At 27.3% G+C, this 25,669-nt stretch overlaps 1 protein-coding gene across 1 annotated transcript; it reads left to right on the forward strand.

The window, feature by feature from the left end:
• Positions 1-3,884: 3,884 nt before the first annotated feature.
• LOC126836985 (uncharacterized) lies at positions 3,885-4,698 on the forward strand. The gene is made up of 3 exons (XM_050570709.1): positions 3,885-3,978; positions 4,062-4,173; positions 4,511-4,698. The coding sequence occupies exons 1-3, from the start codon at positions 3,925-3,927 to the stop codon at positions 4,696-4,698; spliced, it is 354 nt and encodes a 117-aa protein (XP_050426666.1). The 5' UTR covers positions 3,885-3,924.
• Positions 4,699-25,669: the final 20,971 nt, after the last annotated feature.

A 25,669-nucleotide genomic window follows, 5' to 3' on the forward strand; every position in this document is an offset into this window, starting at 1 on the left:
GCGTTGCGACGTGTATTCATTTTTCGAGGTTAACATTTGTGTGCCAACCGCGGTGGCGCGGTGGCAGGGGGAAATCGGTGGCACGGCGCGGGGCCGACGTTGACCACCGCTATAGGCCAACAGCTGCTGCACGACGTGATAACACGGAAGGGTCACCGCCTCGATGATAACAAAACAACGGCGGCCATTTTGTGGCGGGCAATTTACTATTTCTTATATTGTTATATTACAGCAGCTATACACGACGAATAATAATAATTATTAGAGACTTAGGGACTTATAGTATTTGCATATGTATACTGGACATTATAAAACATACAGAAGAGTAATATTATATAAATACGTTTCAGAGTACAATGAGTTTATATATTATTATGTAATTTTATTACGCATATTTTGAGAATTTTCTTATGTTGGGATATATTTTGCTATTTCTACGTTTATTTGGCATATACATATTATAAAGGTTTTTGATCAATGTTAGTATTTTCAATCAAAAAGAAAAAAAAGATTTACATTTGAAAATATAAACAAGTGTCTAATCGTACGCAGCGTAATTTTCAAGAAACTCAGAATGACTCAGATCCAATGATGCAATTGGTTAAAAACAATTAAAATAGAAAACATTTTTTTTACCAGAACAGTTGGTTTGTCAAAGTTGCAAAGTTAGGCATTTACAAATATATATATATATTTTTTTATAAATATTATTTATTATTTTTTATAATTAAAAATGAAATTAATCAAGATTTAATGCTCTTTTTTTTTAGTGCATATTATAATGTATATTTTGATGATTTTAGGAGCATATTTGCATGCATGTTTGTATATATTTTAGAGCTATATGCCCCTAAGCCTAAATTAATAATGAATAGAATATAATATAACATTAAGTTTTTTTGGAAATAATTAAATTTAATTAAAAAAATATCAAATTACCAATATTATGTTAATGCTAGATCGCCTAAAATTGTATACATTTAATGGTCGTTCGAATTAATGGACCACAGGACTTTAAATTATGTTTAAACATTTATCTATTCATTAAACCATTGATGAACGTTTATAAGACCCGCCAAAAATATAAAAAAATTAAATTTTTCAAGTTCAGTAAGGAAAAATTATTTATTTTTTTAACCATGTGTTCTGACAGAGAGTTAATTGTTTTTTTTTATGTACAATATTATTATGCGATTTAATAATGCTCTGAATAAACGACTAAGTCAACACCGTGTCCTCCAAAGTCTACTATCGTTGGCATTCCGCTCTAAGAATCAAATAAATACCAATTATAAACAGTATAATAGCCGGAACGGTCGCTGTACCTACTGTATACAATACTATATAAGGTTTAGAGGTCGTTATCGTATAGTGGAAAACTGTATTAGTTAAACGTTCATTCGGAGTTCAAAATAATTAAAACGCTTTTGTCTTAAAGTAGGGAAATGGTTAGTACGAATTAAGGCTTGATGTAGTAACTGTTGTTTCCTACTAGGAAGGTTATAAACTCAAAAAAAATAAAAGCACTGTCAAAATGCGCAAATATATAAATAATAAATTTATACCTATAATAAAAAATATTCACGTTCAACCAATTTAACCACAATATTGTAAGAAAATATGATTCCTTCAACGATTGACAAACAATAAAGTCCAAAATCAACTTGACGCTTTTACAAACTCATAGAAAATTGTTTTTTAAAACACACCCGTGATAAATGTTGTAGCTCACTTGTGTGCTAAAAAAAATTCTCATGACATTTTGAAATAACATTTTACTGACTTTTTTAATGACTAGGTACCTAATTTCATCAAAATTGTAATGTACCTTATAAAATGTATCTACAATGCATCAACAAAATTAAGAACAAGTGTACTTTGTGAGACATCTTTTTTGAACTGGACTTACTTTTAAGGTTATGAACTAAAACTTGGTTTAGTAGGTACTCATTTTTTTCGAAATGCAAACCTTTTCACTAGTCTGATAGCTTAGTTTTAAATGCCCGACTAAATTACTTCTAGTCTGTAAGTTCATATTTTATCGCCAGAATAGTATTATTTTAATGTAATTAATGTTGAAGTTTTTTATTTCCCCAATTTAAATTTTAACTAAAGGCGAAATTAAATCCAAAATGTTTTATTATAAAACATAATTTTCCAAACAGTTGTCGTTTTAAATGATTTTCTTTTCTATAAATAAATGTGTACCTATATTTAATATACCAATACCACGTTTTCTAGATACATACCTGGTTTTATTATAACAATTAAAATTTAGCAGTAAGCCTTGTACCTTAACGCGACCCTCGATTTTCATTTGGAATTATGGGCAGGCCACATCACACGTATCTTAGGAATTGTTTTAACTCTATGTGATAAAAATCAATTACAAATAAACGATGCATTGCAAAGCTGTAGTCTGAAAATGGTAAACCATATTAAATACATAAAAAAAAATGTTTGTTTATACTTGTACCGAATATGTTAACATTTTGGTTTTGCTATCATGTCAATCAATACACACAATTCGAAATCTGATTATATTATACATAATTGAATAACATATTATAAGACATGATACTTGAAAAATTATCTAAATGCATATATCGCGTTTGGAATTTGATCAGAAATTCTGGGACGTAACTACCGAAGGTATACTAATACTGAGCTTAAAAAACAAATGCAGAGAGAAAAATCATATTGGATAACATTTATATAAAATATATAAGTATAACTACATTTATAGGTAATACATTACTGTATGAATAGATAAATTTATGTATCATAAATATTTATTTGTAATTAAAACTAAAAATATATTTTACACACGGTAAGTATGCAATTTGTATTATGGACCAACCAGGGGCTCCAAAATCTTCTTTGCCCTGGGCCACTTAAAGTTTAAATCCAGCCCTAGTTCTGACTTTGTTAAAAATTGTTGATTTTTTTAAAATAGCTGTTGATTATATGAATTTCTATAAAATATTTGATAACATTCTATAATTTTATTGAATTTTGTAATAAATATTTGATTCACAACGCCACATCTACTTAAAAATTATCTAAAACTACCATCAACTATAAATTTGACGGAGAAAATAGCACAGTAATCCCCTATTTTCTCATGTACATTACTATGTAGTAAATAATTTGTTTAAAACAATTGTTATTATTATACCATTGTATTTGTTGTAAATAAACTGTGTTAAAATTATTTGTTTGTATTTATTTAAAATGAGTATAAATGTAAAAAGTTACTTTTGACTCGATTTTTATGCCACGCAACGTTTTAAATAATTAAATTAATCACTCCTTCTCTCAAATAAATCACTAGTATGTCTGTTCTGGTAATTGGTATTTAACTTGAAGCACAGATGTATATTATAATAAACTAGATTGCTAAGACGTGTACGCGGCGCCAATAGAGATAATTGAAGTTATTATTTTCCGCCATCTTTGTGGGAAATAGAACCTTATCACACGTTTATAACTGTTTTCACTGCTTATAACAATTACAAGTTAAGTTGATAAAACAGAATCACAGATATATATATATACATTTATACACGTATAAATCCCTCAAAAATGGCCGACGTGACGTCGACTTCAATTATTCTTATATCTAGTTAGCAATCTGGTCCTTATATTATATATCTGTGACTTTTATTGGCTATAGGTATGTTCGACTATGTGACATTTTTAGTTACCATCACCTAACCACGGTTACCGCCAATAGTGATTACCGGTCGACCGCGGTTTAACGTGAGAACGCAGCTAAGAAAATCGCAAGACACCATTTAATTTGATTTTCACAAATCAGTCATTTACAAAAAAAAAAAAATTACATTCTTTAATACCTTCATAGTTTCTTAAAATAAATTCGATTTAAACGTCAGTAAAGTAGTTCTGTTGTTTTTTTTCGAAATGGAAACAAACTCGAACGCCAAAATTGAGAACAATTCAAAGCATTCAAATGAAGTAAGTAAAAATCATCGTCTAGGTTATGCTTCAACAGACAAAAAATATGTAATAATAATGAGTGTTGTTTCTGTTATTGCTAGTCAAGTGACGATTATTTGCTTGAAGAAACTTTTCCCCATAAACTGCTCATCAATGTCGTTAGCGTACAAGCGTTTTTGAACGAAATGTTAATAGTGCAAGATGAATTAATAGGTATGTTGTTTATTAAAAAAATAAAATATTTTAAGCAAGTACAAATTTGCTATTTTTTTGCTACAAAAAAATGTTTTTTTTTTCTTGGAAAAATTGCTTTTCCATATTTTCGATTCCCTTATAACCACCACACCAATTTTATGATCAATAAAAAAATGAAATATAAATAATAAAAATTAAATAATTGGATATACTGTAATAATAAAAGGGTATGGCTTGAAGTATAAAAAAAATGAACACAAAAAAAAATTCTAAATATTATCTAATAATGAAAAATACATAATATATAAAATGTAAAATATTTTTAAAAAAAACACATGTTCTATTTTCGTCCAAGGCGTTTTGAATTTGATGGAATTGGACATGTTGGATATCATGCAGCCCATAATTGAAGTTAATTCGATGGAAAAACAAGTAAAGGCGTTGGATGAGACCAGGAAAAAATGTAAAGAAAAAATAAACGACTGCTTCGAACACGATTCAACCGCAAGTATCAATGATCACGCGATTCAATCTACTGAATAATAAATTATAATAATTAATTACAACTCGTAAACAGGGAATGTTTTATTTAAAAATATATATTTTAATAATTTATTTTCTCATTATCTGTATAGATTGTATTTTAATTTAATTTTATTAATTACATTCTGCAGTATAATAGTAGCAAGGTTTTTTTATTGATGTGATTTGTCTTAATAAATATCCTGCTAATGTTTGCGCTGATATACAAATATACATTTTTTAGGGGGAATGGTATTAGGCATTGTTTTATTGACACCACCGAGTGCTGTACGCAATTATACTTTTCAAGTAACAATTTTACATATTAATTCTATCAAATTTGGTCACTCCTCATCTAAACATTTTCAACTACTAATTTTCTTTTCATGTCTTGTATAAAATGACAAACAGTCATTTCCATACACAAATGTTAGATTCGCTGGAGTTTTATAAAATGATCAGACCGCATTTACACAATTAGTTGGCTAATTATTCTTATATAGACATAAAACATGTCATAAGAAAAATGTTTTTATTTAAATACTTGTACATTTTATAACATCACTTTAAAAAGAGGCAAATGTTATGAAGTCAGACCGAATCCGTGAAAGCTTAACAGGTTAACACCCAATGACTGATTTTCAAGATAAATAATAGGTTAACACACTAATTTCAAAAAACTGTGTTTTATATCATATTTATATTAATATGTGGTACCTAATACAAATAAAAATATCAAAATGAAAAACCGCAATAGTACTCAAAAAATGATTGGCTTTTGGTTATAGTTTTTGAAACCGATTTAAAATATTTTTAGTTTTTAACAAATTTTAAAGACCTTTTATTGATTTAAGACGGACAGTAAATATTCATATTTAAGCCTGTTTCCTACTAAAACAATTTTCAAAAAAGTAAATAATAATGAGTATATGTAATATGAGGGCACTGCATTAAGAGCCTACAAGCCGTTGGTGGGGAAATAATAATGTTATTTTGACACAATGCTTAAATACAATCTTATACTAAAAATATTTAATCCTAATGTAAGGGGTAGTTATATTAATAATGGGATTTATAGGTTTCATTTTGTTATTTATAGGTTTTAGTAAATGCTAAAAATATGTATAATAGTGTAGATATTTAAAATATGTACTTAAAATAAGTAAACATTTTACAACAACAACTAAGTACAACTGTGACATAATTTGATATATCTACTTGGTTCATTTACGTAGCAAAACTGTTAGGTTTGGTAAAACATATTTTATTTTGGTTTGCCATAGGCATATTTTGTAGACTCTGGCTTTACTTCATAGATACACGTTATTTCTTTTTAAAACTCGTTTAAATTGTAGTTAAAACAATTTATCTTTATTTACTATATTTTAGTTAAATCATTTTAAGGCTTTTTAAAAACTATTAAATAATTAAAAAATAATAATTATGCTTGCAAAACAAGCTTTTGCGTTATATTTAATAATTTGTTTTTTTACACTAAAAGTTTCTACACTCACAGAGGAGATGATGGTAAGCGATATTTAAGTTAATTTTTAAAATGTGTTAATAAAACACGTATTAAAAAATGTAGCCATAATTATAACTTCAAAAATTTGTATGTGTTAAAAACTAAAACGGATTTAACACAAGTGTTAATTTTAGTTATAATACTTTGTTTTTAAGGAAGCGATAAAAGAAGTGTACGCGGAAGAGGTAATTCATATTTAATATTTTATCTTAAACAGATGTAAAAGTATCGCTATTTTGGATTTAGGTAATTAAAATGTTGTATGAGGACTATTATATAAGTACTAAACACCTATACAACATTAAAAAAATAATTATTTTTTTGTTTTTTAATAAAATATGATTAAGACAACAAAAGCTCTAATATCGATATAAAACCACAATAAATTGTAAGAATATGAAATTCAGTTCCAATTGACATGAGTATTTATTTTTAAAAAAACGTGTATCATTTTGTTGTTTTACAAATAAAATTGTGTTTTGCGTCATATTTTATTAAAACTGTTTCTGCATAGCTTAAATAACACTTGTTAAACAACATACAATGTACGTAAACGGTATTTTCTGTTTTAGTTATAAGTTTCAATATGAGATAAAAAAAAAAAAACCTTAGTTAACAACGATACACATATTGTTTGATGTTTTCGAATCAGAATATTATTCGAAAAAAATTACCTATAGAGTGATTTTTTATCGCGGGCTCCTTAATACGTCGCTTGGCTTCGCTTGGCTTCGCTAATAATTTAATTTAATTAAACGGTAACGCATACATAGCATTAACTTTTTATTTTGAGAACAATGTACTTAACATTTTGACTGGTCGATAACCAGTTTTGGATAACTATTATCAAATATAAAAGTTATTTTTAAGTTTCAAATTTAGGGCAGTAGGAATAGGAAGAAGTGTAGTATTATTTGTATCTGCTCACGCTTTGCAATCGCACTTCACCTGCTGTCATTTTAGTTTCAAAAGTAACTACCAAAAAAACACGTGGTGGGGGGGGGGGGTTGGATCTTACAAATTTGTGACTGAATGACAAATTTATTGTGGCAAATGTGGAATATATGTATTTTATAAACTTCAAGTGTTTTTTTTAGCATTATTATCGTATTGGTGTTACAGTTAAAACGAATATGTCCCTAACCTAACGAATATGTAGCAAACGAACATAATAATTCTAAATTTTTTTAAAAAATTTTGTTTACATATTATTAATGGAATTAAAAACACTACCTATAATTATAAAAGAAATATCGTTATTTTCTGAGAAAATGAGTCTTACATTAGATCGTCTAAACAAAATTACACATGCAAAACCAGTTTTTGTGTAATGTTAAATAGTTTGCATTTTGAAAAAATAGTTTTTACACTCACAATGAGGCACGAGATAAAGGATATTTAAGTTATTTTTTAAAATATACTATACAAACTCATATGAAAAAGAGTAACCATTTACTTTTACATATTTTTAGTTGAAAACATTTTTAATAATTAATAAAAAATAATGTATATGTTAAAAGTTATTATAGATTTAATTAAGTATTAATTTCATGTTAAATACTTTTTTTTTAAGACGGAGTACTCTAAGCAACTGCTAAACGTAATGTATATTTTTAATTTTATAATGAACAAATGAAAAATGCTGCAACTCACATAATACTACATTTTATTTGAAAACATTTTTTAAAAATAATATATAAAGTATATGTTTTAAATTTAAATGGTTTAAAACAAATTTTAATTTTGTGTTTAATATTTTTGTTTTAAGGAAGGTAGTATTACGTCCCTCAAAATGGTAACACATATATTATATAGTATTTAATTTTAAACAGGCGTAAAGGAAGCGCATTTCATATAATATGTTGTTTTAACACAGTACTACTTGTCGATGCACATTTTTGGTTTCTGGTTAAGGGTTCTGAAATATTTTCTGTTTAATACCAATTTTTGACGAACTTACGGTTGACGGTTATGATTTTTTAATGCTGGTTTTCTATAAAGAAATTTTAATATTAACTTTTCAAAAATCCTATAACCTAAGTATTATTTGGATGCACAGATTATTGTTAAACATAATTATCGACTTATAGATAAACTATTAAAATGAATACAATTTTATAAATATTAAAACAAATAAAAAATTTAAAAAAAATTTGTTTTTATATTATCAATCATAATTATTACATTTAAAAAATGCCATAATAATTAAAATTTTAAACAAAATTAATATTTAAGACGAGAATCCAAAGGTTTAAATAATAAAAAATTTGTTTTATTAAAATAGTTTTTGAAATAGGTAATAAATAGTTTATCATTTTAAACGAAATTATATAAATTTCTAATATATTTTATGCGCTAAGTCAATATGTGTTATAAAACTTTCAGATGTATCTTTTATTTGTGCAGCCAATACATTTTACTATTTTAGAGATCATTTTTAAATAATAAACACTTAAAACTAGCAACACTGGCTGTAGATTAATAAATATATACACTATTAGTTGGCTTAAAAGTTATTAACTAGTAATACTATCTAATAACTCTTAAAACTTAAAATTATCATAAAATTAGTGTTAAAATTTAAAAAAAAACCGTTATCATTTTAGGTAGAGGAAATATGTAATAGGAAATTTCGAATCGCTAAACGACAAATAGGTGAAGAACCAACGACTGATTCCTACGGTAAGTAGTACATTTTATCATTTTTTAAAATAAAATCTTTTTTTTTTATTCCATATGTATTTTAATATCAACCTAATACAATTTAAAATATCAAAATGAAAATTTTCACTCGTACTCAACGAATAGTACACGACTTGGTTTATTCGTCAAAATGGTTTTAACTGTACTTCGGAACTAATTCAAAACTTTACACAGGTCGTCCAATTGCCCCAGTCTCAGCAGAAAAGTATGCGGAGATAATTGCCGGAGATATTGCGTACCTGAATGAGGTAATTCAAATTTAGTTTTTTATGTTAAACAGATGTAAAAGTATCGCAACTCACAATATTAAGTATTATTTTCACCTAAGACTACATATAGATGCACATTGTTGTATTCTGGTTATAGTTTTTGAAACAGATTTGGAAATATTTTCTGTTTTATTAACCAACTCTAAAGACCTTTTATAAAAATTGGGCTAACAGTAATGTTTATATAAGCCGATTTCCTATAACAAAACATTCTAACACTAACTTTTCAGCAAAACTATAATTTAACTAATATTTGGATGCTGCAATTATTGTTGAAAGTAACAATTATGATAAATGATTATTGAATTTTAATAGGGCATTAATATTTTTAATTTTAAACGGAATACTTATTAAAGTCAAGGAATCAAAGGTTATTTTGAGTAATAAAAAACCAGTAAAGTGGTGTCGGGGCATTGTGGGGATGGGGAGGTCACAGGTTTACAGGAATTTTTAAATCTGAATTTATAGTTTATAACTTATAATCTGATAAAATCACTAATCACTGTATACAGTCCAAACCATGCACAGTATAAACCAGCAAAGTAAGAAAGTATAAAATTAAAACGGTCATTTCAAAAAGTCTCCGATTTTTCAAAAAAGGCAATTTTGTGGCTTGCGTCTTTTTGAAATGACCATTAAAATTACAAAATAGAAGCATCAAAGTCGAGGCTATTTTTTTGGGTAGGTGATGCGTTTTAGAGTATTTAATTTTTTAAAAATGAGTGATAAAAACAGGCAACGCTGGCTGTAGATTAATAACACTGTTAGTAGACTTTTATGTTATCAACTAGCATTATTATCTTATAGTGTAGAATAATTGAAACATAAAATTAATTAGTATCAGAAAAATATTTTTATTTAAATACTTCTAAATGTTTTAACATTATTTTAGATAGCGGCAAAGGCCAATATGAAATGGCGTACCCGCTACCACTATTTAATAGAGTTTTTCGGTGGTAAGTTATAAGTTACGTCTAAAGACATATTTCGAATGAACTAGTTTTTTTTACCATTCTTCTATTTATTTATGGTATTTCTGAAAATTGAAAGTATCAAAATGAAAAACCATACTTATATGTGACAAATGTTAGACAATTTTGTTGAATTTATTAAAATTGTTTTTACTGTATTTTGAAACTAATTTAAAACTTTATACAGATAATCCGATTAAAGTTGGCAATGGCGCGACAGCTTTTCCAATGCCGCAGATGGTGTTGACTTGAATAAGGTAATCGATTATTGGTATTCTATCTTAAAAACATGTAAAGTAGCGATACTTATAAAACAATGTATTGTTTTAACCCATAGATGTAAATCCATGCACATTTTTGGCTTTTGATTTTGGTTCTCGAAACATATTTTGAAATATTTTTTGTTTCATTAACACCTTACATTAACTTAGGGCTGATAGTAATTGTTAGTTAAGCCGGTTTCCTACAAACAAAATTGTACCACTAACTTTCAACCAAACTTAAGCTTACCTATAATCTAACTAATATTTAGAAGCTCGATTTATTTGTTAAAAAATAGACTTTTAACTGATATAATAAATTAAATTATGTATGTATTTAAGCAAATAACAACAAAATTAATTTAAATAATATTATTTTAGCACATTTATAAAACGTGGCCGGATAGGTTCGGCAACACAACGATGACTACATTACCATAGAAAAAAAACAATACGAAGTGACCGGATACAAGCATACAAATACTAATTTTTATATTTAAATAAATATATACATGTATAAATAGCTATTTAATTTTTATTTGTATATTAATATATCCGGGACATGATGTTATTCCACCATCGTTTCATTACGCCTCACAATAGAATATTTATCATAAACCTAGATTTTTTCCAAGTAAACAAATACAATATTAACCGTAAAAAAATGATACTATAAAAAAAATAGAATTATAAATCGCAAAAAAACCTTAAGAAACCAGACATCAATAATAATTATACACGAAATTTGAAAATCTAATATTTCCCAAAGTAATACCGCAAAATATTGCGACAATTATCTGATAACTGATTTAGAATAATATGAGAAATTCCTTAATCGCAAATAAAAAATGTAAAAAATTTGTAACTTTTAGACTACTAATAAAGATATGGTTATTAAACAATGACTAAAATGTATTAGAATAAAATAAAATATATATATATATATTTTTTTTTCTTTTAAGCAACGGTTTGGATTGTAACATATATTTCTTATTTGCTCTATATTTGCTTAATATCATTGTTATTATATAAATATTTAAATATTATATTTTCTTGATCCTTTACACATTTGTCTTTTATGTTTACACGGGTTCTGAATAGTTGAATTATGTATGTTTACTATTATTACCTGTTAAGTTATACTGTAATTATTTTAAACATATTTTTCTTTAGAGACTCTGGTCTATCAATCCAAGGTTTTTGTCCCTCAATGATAGATGATGTAGTGTAAAGTTCTACGTTTTAATATTATTGTAATTAACCACACATTTGACATAAATAAAAAATTGACACAAAAATTCCAAACGATGTTTTTTTAAATTTATTATGTCCCTTATAATTTTTTAATTAAAGCGAGAATATTTAACGATACACCGCCACGTGAAGCTCATTTGATATTTGTATCCTTAAAGATACATTACCATATTTTAGCTAATTTGCAGTTTTTATCATTAAAGATACACTACTTCGTCGTACTTTTAAGATAAAAAAAATTTATTTAGTATTTAATGATTACTTAGAGTAAATACATTTCTTTGAACTATGTATAAAAGTATGTTTATTTATATTAATTAGGAAACATTAGTTATCGTGGGACCAGCAATAATGTACTTAAAATTTAATATTTAGTCTTGTGCAAGGTGGATACGATAAGGGTTGATCGTAATTAACAATGTAATAAAAATATTTTCATTACCTGTTGAGTGTTGACTCACTCGCACATAGCAATCTAGAAACTGAGTACGGCCAAAGTGTAAATTAACCCCATTTTTGGGGTTTTTCCTTAATGAAAAAAAAATTTGACTACAGATTTTTGAGAAAATTATATACGTTATAGTTCCATTTTAGATCTACCTTTGGTCTAATTTTCAGATCTAAATCTTTAAAACTTTGCTTGAAAAAGTGAAATAAAGAAAAAAATTCTATCCCTTCTAAGGAAAAGGGTTTATGATATTTTTTTGGTTTGTTAATGTTTATCGATAGTACTATGTTTGAAGAACACTTACGAGATATCGTGGGTCCAGACACAATAAAAAAAACTCATCATAGTAAAAACAATAACTTCTCAGCTCCGCATCGAAGCTAAAAATTATAGAAAAATGTTTGGGATAGGCTAATGTAAAGTATTCCTGGTTATCATGATTTCTATTCTTTTGGATTGTTGTATTTCTAATCGTGCATTTTGAAGTTAAAATTTTTTTTATTATTAGAAGTACCTACCTACCCTAATTACAATTTTTTGCACTTATCATGGTTGCCCTTACAATTAAGATTTTTTTTTAGTTTATAATATTATCAAACACGTTTTGTATATTGTTGTCACTATAATGTATTCTTATATAGTTGGTTTGTTAGGCAACCGAGTAGAATTTTTTTCTTTATTTCACTTTTTCAAGCAAAGTTTTAAAGATTTAGATCTGAAAATTAGACCAAAGGTAGATCTAAAATGGAACTATAACGTATATAATTTTCTCAAAAATCTGTAGTCAAATTTTTTTTTCATTAAGGAAAAACCCCAAAAATGGGGTTAATTTACACTTTGGCCGTACTCAGTTTCTAGGTTGCTATGTGCGAGTGAGTCAACACTCAACAGGTAATGAAAATATTTTTATTACATTGTTATTTACGATCAACCCTTATCGTATCCACCTTGCACAAGACTAAATATTAAATTTTAAGTACATTATTGCTGGTCCCACGATAACTGGTTTGAACATACTATCCACAGATTCGCATCGAAGCGCTTATTTAAAAATGATTTTATCACTTTCATTTATAATAAAATCTGTAGACCTGTGACCTCTTCGTCCCCATTATTCCTTGACCCCACTGTACTGGCTTTTTTTAGCTGTAGTTTGAAAACTTTTGGTCTGAAAATTAGTATAACACGTACAATTTTGTTCAAAAACCTGTTGTATCAATTTGTCTGAAATTTGTTTTGTATTTATAAGTGCATTTTTTCCCCTTTATCTAAAAATGAATGTTTTCTAATTAATATAAATAAACATACTTTTATACATAGTTTAAAGAAATGTACTTACTCCACGTAATCATTAAATACTAAATAAATTTTATATCTTAAAAGTTCGACGAAGTAGTGTATCTTTAATGATAAAACTGCAAATTAGCTAAAATATGGTAATGTATCTTTGAGGATACAAATATCATGTCTTATAATGGATATTTAAGCCAGTTTCCTACTAAAAAAATTAAAAAATGGTAAACAGTTATGACTATACATAATATGAGAGCACTGCATTAAGCGCCTGCAAGCCGTCAGTGGGTAAATAACATTACTGGAATTGATACAATGCTGAAATACCACCGTATACTAAAGATATTTAATCCTAATATTGTGTTGGGTATTATAGGATGTAATGATGTGTTGTGTTAATGAGGTAGAAATGAAAATTAAATATTATGTTAAATAAAAAAACCAATGAAACACTCTAAATGATTGTTTATTCATTTATGGGTAGATAGTTATTAGTTATACCTACATGAAGTATCATAAAATAATCGCTAGACTTGTTGAATAAAGGTCATGAAGGGGTAGTTAGATTAATAATGGGATTTAAAGGTTTCATTTTGTTATTCATAGGTTTTAGTAAATGCTAAAAAATATGTATAATAGTGTAGATATTTAAAATATGTACTTAAAATGAGTAAACATTTTACAACAACTACTAAGTATAACTGTGACATAATTTGATTTATCTACCTGGTTCATTTACGTAGCAAAACTGTTAGGTTTGGTAAAACACATTTTATTTTGGTTTGCCATAGGCATATTTTGTAGACTCTGGCTTTACTTCATAGATACACGTTATTTCTTTTTAATGCTCGTTTAAATTGACATTAAAAAAATTAATCTTTATATACTATATTTTAGTTAAATCGTTTTTAAAAACTATTGAATAATTTAAAATTAATAATTATGCACGCAAAACAAGTTTTTGCGTTATGTTTAATTGTTTGTTTTTTAAAACAAACAGTTTCTGCACTCACAAAGGAGCAGAAGGTAAGCGATATTTACGTTATTTTTTAAAATGTGTTATTAAAACACGTATTAAAAAATGTAACCGTAATTACAATTTTAATTATAAAATGTTGTGTTTGTTAAAAACTAAAATGGATTTCACGCAAGTTTTAATTTTATGTTTAATACTTTGTTTTTAAGGCAGCAATAAATAGTTTGCTTATGGAAGAGGTAATCCATATTTAATATTTTATTTTAAACAGAAGCAGAATTATCGCTATTTTAGGTTTAGGTACTTAAAATGTTGTACGAGGACTATTATATAAGTACAATTTACATGAGTGGTTTTTTTTAAAAACATGTATCGTTTTGTTGTTGTACAAATCACATTGTGTTTTGCGTCATATTTTATTAAAACTGTTTCTACATAGCTTAAATAACACTTGCTAAAAAACGTACATTATGCCTAATCGGTTATTTTTGCTTGTGTCTAAAGTTTTAATATGAGATTAAAAAAAAATTCTTAGTAAACGATAAACATATTGCTTGATGTTTTCGAATAAGAACATTATTCGAATGAAATTACATATAGAGTGATTTTTTTTATCGCGGGCCACTTAATATCTCGCTTGTTTAACTAATAATTTAATTTAATTAAACGGTAACGCATACATTGCATTAACTTTTTAATTTGAGAATAATGTACTTAACATTTTGACTGGTCGATAACCAGTTTTGTATAACTATTATCCAATATATAAGTTATTTTTAAGTTTTACGTTTAGGGCAGTAGGAGTAGGAGGAAATGTAGTATTATTTGTATCTGCTCACGCTTCCCAATCGCACTTCACCTGCCGTCCTAACATGCAAACTCTTATATCTTTAATAATAGTGGTTTGAAATTGGTTATCAATTAAAATTTGAAGTAAAATATTCTTAATTAAAAAAGTTAATAAAAATATACGTACCATTAAAGTTAAAAAAGTAATTATCAGAAAAATTAATTTGGGGGGAGGGGGTGGGGGGTTGAGGGGTTGGAACATGAAAGTTTGAGGTTGAATGACACATTTTTTGTGGCAAATGTGGAATGAATGTATTTTATAAACTTGAAGTGGTTTTTGAGCATTATTATCGTAGTGGTGTTATAGTTAAAACAAATATAGGTATGTACAGGTCTACAGGTAAATGATATGTCCTACCTACCTATGTATAGCTTATATAAATATTTTGAATGTATGCCCAGAAATTGCATAACCATAACGTTATACTTCATCTCGATTCAATAGAAGGATTATACATTTTTCAGAAAACACACCTCATTGTTTTAGAAAATGTTGGTACTACATACACAAATAGTTTTGACAATGATTTTGAAAACACTGCTCTCGAAATTCAATCGTTACAAATCATAAATCACAACAATTTATTTTAACACACCTTCCATTTAATAAAAGTGGTTTTAGTTGAAAACATTTTTAATATTTTTTGAAATGTTAAAAATTATTATGGATTTAAAGAAGTGTTAATTTTATGTTTTAATACTTTGTTTTTAAGACAGAGGATATTAAGCACCTAAAAGAGGTAATCTATCTATTTTATCCTATATAAATGAAAAAATAGTTCAACTCATATTATACAACATTTTGCTTACAACATTTTTTACCATTAAAAAAAAAAGTGTAAAATTAATATTAAAATGGATTTTAAACAAATGTTACTTTGATGTTTAATATTTTTTTTTTAGAAAGATTTTGCAACGTATCACAGTAAGGTAATCCATGTTTAGTATTTTATTTTAAAAATATATTTATTTAACAATGAGTTGTTATAACACAGAACTACAAATCTATGCTTAATTTTGGCTTTTGGTTGTGGTTCTTGCAAGAGATTTTGAAATATTTTCTGTTTTACTAACCAATTTTAAAGTCCTTCTATTAGTCTACAGCTACCTAAGCTTACCTATAAACTAACTAATATTTTAATGCTCGATTTGTTGTAAAAATTAATTTTAGAGTAGATAAGAGTAACGATAAAAACTGACAAAACTAGCTGTACATTAATAACTGTATACACTATTAATTGGCTTATAAGTTATAAACAAGCATTATTATTTAATATAGTATAATTCTTGGAACTTAAAACTATACTTATTGTTAAGTATTAAAATATTTCATAAGACAAATGTTTTGATTTAAATACTTAAAATATGTTAAAAACATTATAGATGTTTAAACTACATGTGAAGAAATTGCGAATCCTCCAACGCCTACAAGGTATCGAACCAAATGTCCGTGGTAAGAAATAAGTTAAAACACAAATTTATAAAAAAAAACTGTTTTTTTATACCATAATTATATTGATTTGTTTACCTAATAAAATTAAAAAGCGCATTTTTAGGCAACGAATGGTATACGATTTTGTTGTAATCATTAAAATTGTTTTAGCTGAAGATATTGCGGAGATAAATGCCGAAGATGAAGCGTTCATGATTAAAGTGATTCATATTTAGTATTTTATCTGAAACAGATGTAAAAGTAGCGCAACTCACATAATTGCGTATTATTTGAACATAGGGATGTAATTTGATGTCTATTTTTGGCTATTAGTTATAGTTGTAACAGATTCGGAAATATTTTCTATTTTATTAACGAATAAAAGGTTAAAAGAGGTTTAAAGGCCTTTTATTAATTTAGGGCTGCCAGTAAAAATCGTTTAATCCGGTTTCCTACCAATGAAAATTGTAACACTAACTTTTCACCAAACTTAAACATACCTATAACCTAACTCATATAAGGATGCTCGAATTATTGTTAAAAATAAAAATCGACTTAAATTTGAACTGATATGATAAATACATTATTACATAAAGATCAAAACACATTTAGTTAAAAAATACTGTTTTTAGGTCGACGCCAAATTAAAGTCAAAAACGATAGCTGACCCAACGATAACCGCAGTACCAAAGAAAATACCAGATCCAAAGGTATTTTAAATAATAAAAAATATTATTTTAATGTATTGTTTTATCCTAAGGATGCAAATCGAAGCATATTTATAGCTTTTGGTTTTCGTTCTAGAAACAGACTTTGACAGATTTATTAACCAACTTTGAACACTTTCTATTAATCATGGTCTGACAGTAATAGTTTTTTAAGCAGTTTCCTATAAAAAAAACCACCGAATTTACACCAAGCATAGACATACCTAACACCTAACTAATGATATTTGGATGCTCGAATTATTGTTAAAAATATATATAACTGATGTAATAAATACAATTTTATTTAAAAAATATCAAATACATAAATTAAGGAAATATTGCTATTACCTCAGAATAATTACTGAACTTTAAAATTAGGATAAATGATTAAAATTAAAAAATATATTTATATATTATATATATTAAGTCGATAATCTAAGGGATTTTTTAAAATAATAAATAGATAACACAAAATAATGTTTTGTTGTAACACAGAACTACAAGTCGATGCACATTTTTGGTAATTGGTTATGGTTTTTGAAAGATGTTTTAAAATATTTTTTGTTTTATTAACAAACTTTTAGTACCTTTTATTAATTTAAGGATGACAGTAATGGTTATTTAAGCCAGTTTCCTAATAAATAATAAAATACATTTTTTTTAACAAAATACTTTTTGAAATAGGAAATAAAAATAGTTATAAGTATTTATATAAGTTATTACCTAGTATTATTATCTTATAGTGTATAATTCTTGAAATTTAAAACTATACTAATATAATAGGTATAACATATGTCAGAGGAATAATATTTGTACATAAATACCTCTTTATATATTAATATCATTTCAGAAAGACGAACATGTTAAGAGCTTAGACCGAATCCACGAACCCATAACAGATAACCACTCACAGACTGATAGCGTTGGTAAGTAATAAGTAACGTTTAAACATAAATTTCGAGAAAAAAACTGTTATTTATACCATATTTATATTGATTTGTAGTACTTAATAAAAAGTGCTCTTTTACGCAACGATTGGTATACGATTTTGTTGTATTTAATTTTTAGCAGAATATAAGACGAAGGAAAAAGCCGAAGAAAAAAGCCCAACATGATGCGTTCATTCATGAGGCTACAAATACTCATTTTTGTATTTAAATAACTATATGCATGTATTAATAGCAATTTAATTTTCGTATGTATATAATATATCAGGGACATGATGGATTTCACCATCGTTTCATTACACTTCACTTATATTCTATTATAATATTAACCGAAAAAAAAATTATGCTATAAAAAAAATTGTAATACATCTCGTGAAAAAATCTAGATCTGAAAATCTAATATTTACCTGAGTTATACCGTAAAATACTGCGACAGCTATCTGATATTTGGCTTAAGATAGAAAAAAAGAAAAAGTTTCCACCCTTTTTGGGGAAATGGCTAATTTTTTTGTTTTGTCAACGTTTAACGGTAGTTTTGTTAAAAAAATACTCCATTCAAATTTGTAACTAACTCTACTATTTTTAAAAAGTAATTATAGTGCCGTAATTTTAAGTTTAAAAATATATGTAAATTTGTTTTGGGTGTTTTTCTCGATTTTGATGGGAAATGAATGGATTTGTTTGAATTTTTGGCCCAGTAAAGAAACTTTAGGTACGATTTCTGATCTGTATAGTTGCTACACAAAGAAATTGGTTCAGCGGTTAAAAGGATAATATGTTGGGTCAAGTTTTTGTACGTTCAAGTATCGAATGAAGTTAAACCGACCCCAGACAATATATTGTATAACGTTACTACGTTTTCGAAATAAAATATAGCAAAATATCTATGGTCACGTCGCTAGGTAATTGTTGTTTGATGTACAGTTTATTTCAATTATAGTCTTTAATTATAAATTCATTATTTACTATTCATTATCTAAAAACAATGCAGCCTTTTTTTTTTTATTAATACTTGACAACTATACGGAGTGTTTTTTTTAAAAACATAATTATTTTAATTATTCGCAAGTTTAAACTAAGCGTTTTCACAAAGAGTTTGACTAAAAAATACCAGAAAAATGTCCTTGGAGAAAAACGTGGTCGATAATTGCATAATTTTTGAGGACACTAAAGATACCTGAAGGTAGGTAAGAACTACATAATAAATATTATACTAGTTACTACCCAAAATCGCATGCTATAGAAAGATTTAATAACTAAAGGGAATGGAATCCGGTCAGATTGTATTCAGTTTTAAAAAAAAAAAAAAAATCGACCTCCACAATAACCTGGAAAAAAGGCCGATGAGATGAAAATATATGTTAGCAGAATTAAATTCCATCATCCTAAGCAGGCGTAATTTTATCAGACTTTTAGGTCTTATTTGATTTCTTGTACCACCAAAATAGCTTCAACTCTTGTTGTAATCAGACATCGTCGAAATCTTATATACAAAGTTTAAACAGCATTAGTGACTTTTGGAAGGTGATCTCCTGCCCTCCCGCAAATTCAGATTTTTTTTTATGTTTAATTATGCAAACTAAATTCAATAAAATAAAAAAACTGTTTTATTTATATTAAAATTTTCATTAATATTTTTTATATCGGAAAAATAAACAAACAATTTACACGAATAGAATAGTTTATTTATGTAGTAATATATTTTTAAACCTTTTGAAGTAACATAAATGATACAATTGGTTTGATGACTTTCTTAGCAACGGAAAAATCAGAATCGCCTGGACAATAAATAAACTACTAATAACATTACTTTTACGTCGACTCAAACAATTATTATTCCTTAATAATATTCAGTGATTTTTTCAAATATTTATTTTTATTTTGTGTTTACCGTGACTTTTCAAATGAATAAACGAGATCGAAAATATTATGTTTACCAAAGGGTCCATTTATCGACCAATTTGATTGTATGCTTATATATTATTATTATTATTATTATTTATTTAGTACTAAAAAGGAAAAATCAAACATAACTTTATACGACCATTTAGTATTCCCTTTTTTTAGTATTAAACTATTCTGAAGTGTTTGACTAACATAACTAATTTGTAATTCTTATTAATACAACTACTGAACTTTTTTTCGACCGGTTTTTATCAAATTTTATCTAGACCATCCGATCAATTTTGTTTAAATAGTAACTAAAACTCTCACTAAAATATTTATGTACACAGGTATATATTGTAATATTTAACACTTGCATGATTTTTAAGTGGCTTAAATAGCGTTTTCTTTTTGTGAAAATACGGATTTTCGGATTGCCAATGAGAATGCTAAATTGAATGAATGAATTGAATTGAATGAATTCTAATAAATTAGAATGCTGAATCTGAATTGCTAATTAGAATGTTGTCGAATTTGAATGTTGCCGTCGTCGGCTGCTCTAATTTCTGTTAAACATTTTTAAAAGTATACAAAAGAGAAAATTTTAAAAATAACAAGCAGTATAATGAAGACAACTGAGGATTGCAACGTTCTTATATAATATTTCAAAGAAGTTTAAATGTAATGAGCAACATTTTTTTTTTAACGTTTTTTTACAGTAGGGTTCCTGTTTTAAAAAAACAATGTATTTTATATAGTTATTGCGTTTAATGTTTGTACTGGCTAATGACAAATTATAGCTTACTAATAATATATTAATATTCGGTCGTTGTACACAACTAATATTATGTGCGTAGCAACGGACAAAAGCAAAGTCTCGCCATCTCGATAAATAAACTATAATCATTACTTTAACGTCGACCCAAACGATTGTTTTTTCTTAATTAAGTGTTTTGGTGATTTCAAATGTATTTTTAATTTGTTGTTATAGTGACTTTTCAAATGAATAAAAGCGACCGAAATAGGATTATGTTTACTAAGACGACAGAATTTTTACAAACGGCTGCTGTCTATTTTCGGTAAAAACAATGTGAATATTATACCAGCTTTAACAACAAAACGTATAGGTCAGTCTCCAATTAATAACAATGGAAAATTGTTTTTATTTTATATGGAGCGCCGGTTTACAACAGTTCATATGCACATCATAACGAATTGTTTACCCTCGAGGGTATTCTTTAAAAGTGTTCAAAAGAGTCTACCGTTGCGACCAGACAAAACTGACGCTAATGGTGTCAAACCGATGGCCATATTTCACTATGTAATTCATTTATAAATGGTCAAACGATTTAAATAATCTGCCGTTTTCATATAAATTGTTTTTCTACACCTAATTTCAGTTGGTCAACTCACCACCGCCACCAGCGAATACCAGAGAAGCCGAAAATCTGACACCGCTACGCTTTTCGAAATTATCACAAAAGGAAAGTCAGCGTATTGCTTTACAAGGTCGAGAAAAAAGACGAGTTGTCCATTGCTCGAGAGATGAGTCTACATCCGAAAATACCACAGGTAATTACAAAATAATTACAGATTACAAATACACATAGTTATATTTCATCTGTCCAATAAGCTGCCATTTGTATAGAGTTTTCATTAATCTCGTCCATATCTTCTTTGCTACACTTCCCTTCAATGTTACGGCATTCATATACATGTTTGTACTTCCACATTCACATATATTGTCAACCTCTGACAATCCTCATTTGAACAAATTCTTTCTTGTTCGTCCGCATTCCGCTTTTAATTTGATTAATTGTTCTCCAAAGGTCCCCCAATAGGTATACAATTGCGCATGAGCACTATTGTGTGTTTGAAATAGGGATATTTTTACAAAGTACTAATAACAGTTAGCCATCAAAAATATGATGATGAAATTAAAAATTTAAAATAGCCGGAGGTGGTGCAAAGATAACCTTTTGGCTTTTTCTCGTATTCGATGATGAGTTTGTTTAATTTGTCTTGAAGAATAAACGGCGGATAAAAAATTTTTGTAAAAGTCAAAATTACCAAAGTTGAAATCTGGCATCTTATTACTTAATTTATTGCGTGTAAATTAAAACAATTATTGTTCTTATATATATACATATATCTTTAACTTATACGTCAATATTTGTAGTTTAACTCGAATAAACACAAAAAACATACAAACTAAATTGAATGTCGTACATTTAAACATCAACAATAACAATGAAAGACAAAGACAAGAAAAACAATTTCCTAGGCTAGTTCCTGTAGGATTTTATGGCACTCAACCGAATAATATGTTATACAAAATTGATGATGATATTGTTTGCCAATAATAATTTAATCTAAATTTATAAGCTAAATATTGGTTTTCTTCAATTTCTATCTCAGATATAAATAATATAGATATAATTACTTTAAACATTTTTAATTTTAGCTGCACGTTACTTTTCATCTGTTTTCACTGATTCAAATTTAATATCTCAAAATAATTATTCTAACTTTATTCTATTTTTCTTGGTTTTTTGGCAAATTCATCTCGATAATAGCTTAAAAGAACTAAGCCATTTAGACGACCCTGTTTAAAATAAGTTAGATGATTAAAATACAATTAAAAATTGTATATGATTACAATTTACCTCTTTCATAGTATTTTTTTTCCAGAAATTTATCATCATGCTTCTTTACTCTATCAGAAGTGCTTTTTCTATTTTTATACAATTCATACTCAGTGGAATGAGGATCTTCGTCCTTGATAACCGCTAAATATTGGTTTTCTTCAATTTCTATCTCAGATATAAATAAACAATCAAAATCGATTTTGATTTTGTCGAAAACCGTTGTATGTTTTTGTGGCTGATTGACAAATTTAAATAAGTGTTCGGTAATTAATTTTACACGTAGTCGTTCATAAATTTGTTTTAATACATGTCACGCAAGTTGTCCTCTCTCTGTGTCAACGCTGCTCATACCTATTTGGCTAATGAGTGCCTGGGTATGTGTGGTTCGGAGTAAACAGGAAAGGTTAGATAATGTAACCGTTACACCAGCTATGGCTCTCTTAGGAGTTCTGCAATTTCATCTAACAATTGTAAGATTTCCATATTGCTAAAATGTTGCTTAAAAATTGATTCAATTAAATCAGGTTTACTCTCGGTTTTAAAAGTCCCACTCCAAACCCTAAATCATGATCTATACACTTATATATTGTGGTATAATAATAAAGATATTATTAAACCACCTATAAATAATAATATCTAGACTTAGTTATCAAAAATAACGATATTACACCGTCATATTATATTTTAAAGAACTGTTTTGGAACTTACCAAAGTTGAAATCTGGCCTCTTATTACCTAATTTTTTGCGTGTAACTTGAAACACTTATTGTCTTATTAAAAAATGTATTTAAATTATTGTTCTTTTATATACATACGTCAATATTTGTAGTTAAACTCAAAAAACCAAACAAACTAAATTAAATGCCATAAATTTGAACATCACAATCACAATAAAAGACAAAGCATGAAAAAAAATGTCTTAGGCTAGTTCCCATAGGAATTGATGGCACTGAACTGAATAAATATAGAATATGTTATACAAAATTGATGATGATTTTTGCCAATAATAATCTAAATAATCTATATTTTATTAAATATCAGTTACAAATATTAGGGTTTTTTTACGAGTTTAGGTATAAGGCGAAGATCTTATGGGCCCATTCACTGGAGACAGTCTTGGCTGTAGTTTCGCTAGATAGTAGATAAGGACAATGGAGTTCTCTGGATTTAAAAAAATTATTTGTGGTTACATTTCAATTATGGCACAAGTAAAAAGTAGTCTAAAAAACGATAAATTTAACGTAATTTATTATGTCAATTTCTTAATAAATTATAAATGCAAAATAAGCTGGAAGTACTTGGTGGGGTATGTTGAAAGACATAACGTCCGGTGCGCGCTTATTAATTTGCTTGATTTATGTTTTCGCCTATAAAAAACAAGAGTTGCACACATCCGGTTGTTTATGTTGAAAAACATGCAACCGTTATAAGCACGCAACAAAAGCTACCAAATCGACATTAAGTACAATTGACTTGGATAGCCTCAACTTTAAATAATACATATCCTTCCCCCGGGCTGTCTATACGATTACACGGTGCTTCTGTGACGAAAACAATTTTCTTTGTTACAAAAAAAATATTTACAAAATGTTTAAACATTCTCTTACTCAGTGGAATGAGGATCTTCGTCCTTGATAACCACTAAATATCGGTTTTCTTCAATTTCTATCTCAGATATAAATAAACAATCATTATCGATTCAGTTTCTGTCGATCGTAGTTCTGTATTTGTGGCTGAATGACAAATTTATTGTGGCAAATGTGGAATAAATGTATTTTATAAATTTCAAGCGGTTTTTTGAGCAATATTATCGTAGTGGTGTTACAGTTAAAACAAATATAGGTATGTACAGGTCTACAGGTAAATGATATGTACTACGCATGTATAGTTACAAAAGTAACTATCAATAAAGTTATTTCAGGGAGGGGGGGGATCAAATTAATACACCGTCGAATTAAAAAAAGTATATAACTTAATAATTGACCTAAGTTAATCCAAGTCATTTTTTATCAGATATTCAAATATATTTTGTAGTGTTATTTGCATAATGTTTTTTTACAAAGATACACGTCTTTTTTTTTAATGCACATTTAAATTGACTTTTAAAAACACAGTCTTTATACAGGATGATCCATCTGATGTAAAATAACGAATACGTAGCAAACAAACAGATTAAATCTAACATTTTTTAAAAATTGTTGTCAACATATTATTAATGGAATTTAAAACAATGTGTTTGCATTTAAGAAAAACGAGATCCGTACTTGTTTTATGTCTTCATCCCTTATAAATGTTCAACGTAATGAGAAATATTGACACAGAGATGATAATTCTAACACTTTCTGTTATTATAACGGTTCAGCAACTTAAAAGTTCTAAAAACGAGATGGTGTACAATTCCGATAATGGGATTAATCTACTGTAGAATTAATCTACAAATATTATAATTTACTCTGGTTTATAACGTAGCAGCCGGTTGTCTTTGGCGTATCTTTTGGCTTTACCGTGGTTTCTCCTGCCCACTGTGAAACAAATTATATATTAATATACGTAGATATAGCTTTTTTTAGAATAGGTACTTACAACGTGAATGGAGCCCTTTGCCCCCCACGGGCGTAAGTCTTTCATATGCGTCGTCATGTTTGTCGGCGCAGCGAACTGGCCGACAAACATGGTAGCTATTATGGTAGCGCACAACAATTGCAAAATAAAATTCAAGTTCTGGTTAAAAGTTTACCGTAAAAAACCGCCATTGCATTTCAAAACGAATTTCTGTAGATACTTACAAAGGAAATTTTACTCATTTTCCCGATATATGTGAGTCAA

This window comes from Adelges cooleyi, unplaced genomic scaffold (genome assembly GCF_023614345.1).
Source record: "Adelges cooleyi isolate 19-005CV unplaced genomic scaffold, UGA_ACOO_1.1 ACOO_flye_CR_arks_rails_tigmint_CR_PRNA_247, whole genome shotgun sequence".
Taxonomy (NCBI): Eukaryota; Metazoa; Arthropoda; class Insecta; order Hemiptera; family Adelgidae; genus Adelges; species Adelges cooleyi.

Coding starts and splice junctions, on each gene's coding strand:
- LOC126836985 (XM_050570709.1), top strand. CDS start 3,925: ATGGAAACAAACTCGAACGCCAAAATTGAGAACAATTCAAAGCATTCA. Junction 3,979..4,061: donor ATTCAAAGCATTCAAATGAA/GTAAGTAAAAAT, acceptor TGTTATTGCTAG/TCAAGTGACGATTATTTGCT. Junction 4,174..4,510: donor AGTGCAAGATGAATTAATAG/GTATGTTGTTTA, acceptor TTTTCGTCCAAG/GCGTTTTGAATTTGATGGAA.